A 4575-nucleotide genomic window follows, 5' to 3' on the forward strand; every position below is an offset into this window, starting at 1 on the left:
AGTCTTCTCTGATGTTCTAATTAGAATGTGTCAAGGCAGATGGCAGGCACATGAATAGGTGGGTGCCTAGTGTTGATGCAACCCTCTTGTTGAAGTTGTGTCACTGTAGAAAATAATATAAGTTCAGCTGCTAATAAAATAGGTTGTGTTGAACTTCCCAGCAGTACTTGTAGTCAAGTTTTGTGTGTGTGTGTTTTAAAAGCCCTGATTAAAGGACCCTGAATTTTATGTTCTGATGCACTTGGGGCTCAAATCTTTCTTTTTTTCTTTTCTCCTCCCCCTGCTCTTTCTTACCCCCGCCCCCTCCACCTTCCCTCCCTTTTTCATCTGACGTGAGACCTGTCGTTTTTTGTTTTTTTTTTTGTTTTTGTTTTTAATTTTCTAACAGATTGGGCCCAAATTAAGAATTCCCACAGATATTAGTTTTCTTTTTTTATTTATAAGGCTAAATACCAGAAAAGTCTCCCTCACTTACCCTGTAAGAGGGTCCCTGAGGAAAGGTTTCTAATCCCTGTGAGAGATCAATTCCACAATTGATTGTATTGTTTCCATAATGACTTTCTTGTCCTGAGTTCTGAATCAAGGCTAGATTTAATGCAGATCTAAGGGGCAAAACTGGTCTGATAAAAGCCTTGTCACAGCCCTCCCCTGTCTCTCGTGTTCACCTGAGCCATCCAATACTGTCATATTTTAAGTGAGATGCTGAGTGCATGTTTTAAAAAAGTGTGAAACTGCATACACCCAAACTCTTTTGTGTGTCTTGAAATTAGATAATCTACACACACACAGTGTAAAGCCACTCACTGCTTTAAAAATCTCAAGTAACTGTTTTGTAATCTCCCCCAAATGCTGCTATCTTGTGGAGAGGTGTATCCACCTCTCTCCTTGTTGAAACCTTTCAAAAGTTCAGTGGGGTTTAACTGCATCAGTATAGTATAATAACTCCAGCCTTACACTTCTGTGACAAACTAGTCACCATGAATGGTCTAATGTATCCATTTTACTTTGTTTCCAGTTTACTAAATACATGCAGAGGAGATTTGTCTTTTCTTAGGTGCATTTTTTTTTTATATTTGCCTTTCGGTACTCATTGGTTTATTAAATATGTGTGTCCATGGGCTAACTAGTTTCTGGGAGTGGGGGGTTCAGGCAGGGGGAGGAAATAACTAAACTGGTGTCATGGCAGATAGCCCAGGTAGACCTCTAGAATGAGTGGTTTGCATGTTACTTTTGCTCTTAACGAAAAGAAATATTCCAGAACTTGTAAATAACTTCTAGCTATTAGTCTTCAGTGGTGGTATGCTGTAGGCTCACTGTAAAATTAATGAAAACACAGATTCCACATGTTATAACATGGAGCTGTGACGAAAGAAATTTTATTAGGATTTAATTAAGTTGGTATACAAAGGAAGTGGCCTGAAATCGGTGGTTATACTCTCTAATGGAAAGCCTTATAATGAGGAAGGAGATTAATGGCGAAATTTAACCTTGCACTGTGGTTTGTGCTTCTGTATGTGGAAAGTAAACTCTTGGTAATAAATGGAGAAAATCCAGTGTAAGGTTCATTCATGCTACCAGACTTCTGAACATAAAACTAAACGTGGTAGAAAAGGAACTCTGCAGAAGTTGAAAAGCAATAGCACAGCTTGTCAACTAGCATGTTACTGCCATTTGAAGTAATTTCACAAAAAAAAAATAAAGTTTGATTCTACATCTTGCAACAAATAATAATAATGAAGCTAGCCACTTGCTTGTAAACCACTGGTTAGGTCAAGCTACCTGAAAGCATTACTGACTGTATGAAAGCATGTGAAATCTCTTTTGCAAGAGACAGTAACAAATGAGCCATCTATTTACCTATTTTGGACTTAACCCTGATACCCTTATGAATAATCCTTGTTCAGGGAAGGGAATCCACTAAAAACAGCAAGGAATAATTGTTTGAGTTAAGGAATATTCATATTAGTAAAGGCTTTTTATGGCAAGATGAATGGTTTTCTAGCATATTTATCACCAAAATTAAAAACTGAATTTTTTGGGACAGGTTTATTTTTTAAACTTCAAACTTTAAATTTAGCTTTGCATAGCTATGCAGTTCAGACTTGTACTACACATTTTATAGTCGCCACACAATAGGCCACATGCCCCCCCCCAATATAATTACAGAGGAGGGGAATGGGAAGAGAATGGGACCAAATCTAAGCTAAGAAGCTATCTCTTTGTTTCACTGCCATGGTACCATCCATGGTACTGTGGGTAGCCATCTCTTTACAGACCCTTTGAGTAAAATAATAGGGTGTTCTTTGTAAAATGCCATCACAGATGTTGAGCTTGCGGTCTCTAATTAGGGCACAAAAATCTGTATTAAGGTTTGCAAATCATCTAAATTGTGGAGTAATATTTTTGGAATAGAGCTTAAGGGATTGACATTTTGACATGAAAGCCATATTTTTTGGGGGGTGGAGAGGGTAGAGAGAGTGAAAGCCCAGAAATGCAATAATTACCCTAAATCCTCAATCAGTTTTAATTTATTCTCATTAGATCTCCACTAAATACAGTGCTAAAGGTTTTTGTTTTGTTTTTTTTTCTTGCTAATGTCCTTGAATTCCAAAGTAATGCTTCTCATTTCTTGTTCGTTATTATAACCACCTGGCATGCACAGTGCACCAGCATTGGATCAAAGTGCATAACAATGAATGAAACATTCTTAACTTCATGCTGAACACGCTTGCATAAATAAACATAAAGATGAGGGGAACAGCATTTTTATTTGAGGGATTTTCAAATCCTGTGTCACATGTTAAGTTAGTGTCCAATATGTAATCTGAAAATTTCCAGCAGCATATTAACTCCAACTTTCATTGCTTGTCTCAGTTACTGATTATATTGTGGGTTTTTTGTTTGTTTTTTTCCCCCTTTCCTAATCAAATTAGAAGCTTTAGAAGAACTCCCAGAAACAAGCAGAAAAACAGCACGGCGATTCTTCTTTAATTTAACTTCCATCCCCAATGAGGAGTCTGTCACCTCAGCTGAACTTCAGATTTTTCGGGAGCAGGTACAGGAAGCCTTTGAGAACAACAGCAGCTACCATCACCGTATTAATATTTATGAAATCATTAAGCCAGCCACAGTTGCCTGTAAGGACCCTGTCACAAGACTTTTGGACACCAGGTTGGTGCATCATAATGCGAGTAAATGGGAAAGCTTTGATGTTACACCAGCTGTAATGAGGTGGATTGCACATGGACAACCTAATCATGGGTTTGTGGTGGAGGTGGTTCATTTGGACAATAAGAACAGTGCCTCCAAGAGGCACGTTAGGATTAGCCGGTCTTTGCATCAGGATGAAGACAGCTGGTCTCAGCTAAGGCCATTATTAGTAACATTTGGCCATGATGGCAAGGGACACCCTCTCCATAAGAGAGAGAGACGTCAAGCAAAACACAAACAACGCAAACGCCACAAATCCAGTTGCAAACGACATCCGTTATATGTGGACTTCAATGACGTGGGGTGGAATGACTGGATTGTTGCCCCACCAGGGTATAGTGCCTTCTATTGCCATGGGGAATGCCCTTTTCCACTGGCAGATCACCTAAACTCAACAAACCATGCCATTGTTCAGACTTTGGTCAATTCAGTGAATTCCAAAATCCCTAAGGCTTGCTGTGTGCCGACAGAACTGAGTGCTATTTCCATGCTCTACCTTGATGAAAATGAAAAAGTCGTATTAAAGAACTATCAAGATATGGTTGTAGAGGGTTGTGGGTGTCGCTAACACAGCAAAATATATTAGATGAATACAAAAAAAAGCTGACACTTTAATATTTCCCAATGAAGACTTTATTTATGTAATGAAATGGAAAGAAAAAAAAAACACAACTATTTTGAAAATATATTTATGTCTACAAAAGAAAGTGTTGGGAAAACAAATATTTTAATCAGAGAATTATTCCTTTAAAGATTTTAAATGTATTTTAGTTGTACATTTTATATGGGTTTAACCCCAGCACATGAAGTATAATGGTCAGATTCTTATTTTGTATTTATTTACTATTATAACCACTTTTTAGAAAATAGCTAATTTGTATTTATATGTAATCAAAAGAAAAAAAATATAGGGTTTGTACATAATTTTCCAAAATTGTAGCTGTTTCAACTGTGTGTATTTAAGTTGAAAAGAATACATGGAAGGTTACTATGGCAAAGTGCATAGCACATTTGCTTTCTGCTGTGCTACTGTTAAGGTCACAAGTTCAAGTCCAGAAAAAAGTGGATAATCCATCCTGCTGACTTTCAAGATTATTATATTGTACAATTCTCAGGAATGCTGCAGGGTGGGCTGTCCAATCCATGAGAACTGGCATCCTCTTTAGGTGGAACATTTGGATAAGACCCAGACATTGCTGATCTAGTATAAATACTGCTATTCCTAACTAATTTGCAGACTGACTATAAGCAGGGCCAATAGAAATCTTTAGGTGGGGGCGAGGAGGCCAAATCCTTTCTAGACCTACAAAAAGTAAATCCCTCCCGCCTCCCTCCCCCTTTAAAAAAAAAAAAAAAAAAAAAAAA

General features: G+C 37.6%; 1 protein-coding gene across 1 annotated transcript in view; it reads left to right on the forward strand.

The window, feature by feature from the left end:
- The window catches only part of BMP2 (bone morphogenetic protein 2), a 5183-nt gene extending 979 nt beyond the window's left edge, over nt 1–4204 (forward strand). The window contains exon 2 of the mRNA XM_019516211.1: nt 2934–4204. Within this exon, the coding sequence (XP_019371756.1) occupies nt 2934–3778 (845 nt within the window). The 3' untranslated portion in view covers nt 3779–4204. The remainder of the gene's footprint in view (nt 1–2933) is intronic.
- Nucleotides 4205–4575: the final 371 nt, after the last annotated feature.

This window comes from Gavialis gangeticus, unplaced genomic scaffold (assembly GCF_001723915.1).
Source record: "Gavialis gangeticus isolate Ggan-Ray unplaced genomic scaffold, GavGan_comp1, whole genome shotgun sequence".
Lineage (NCBI taxonomy): Eukaryota > Metazoa > Chordata > Crocodylia > Gavialidae > Gavialis > Gavialis gangeticus.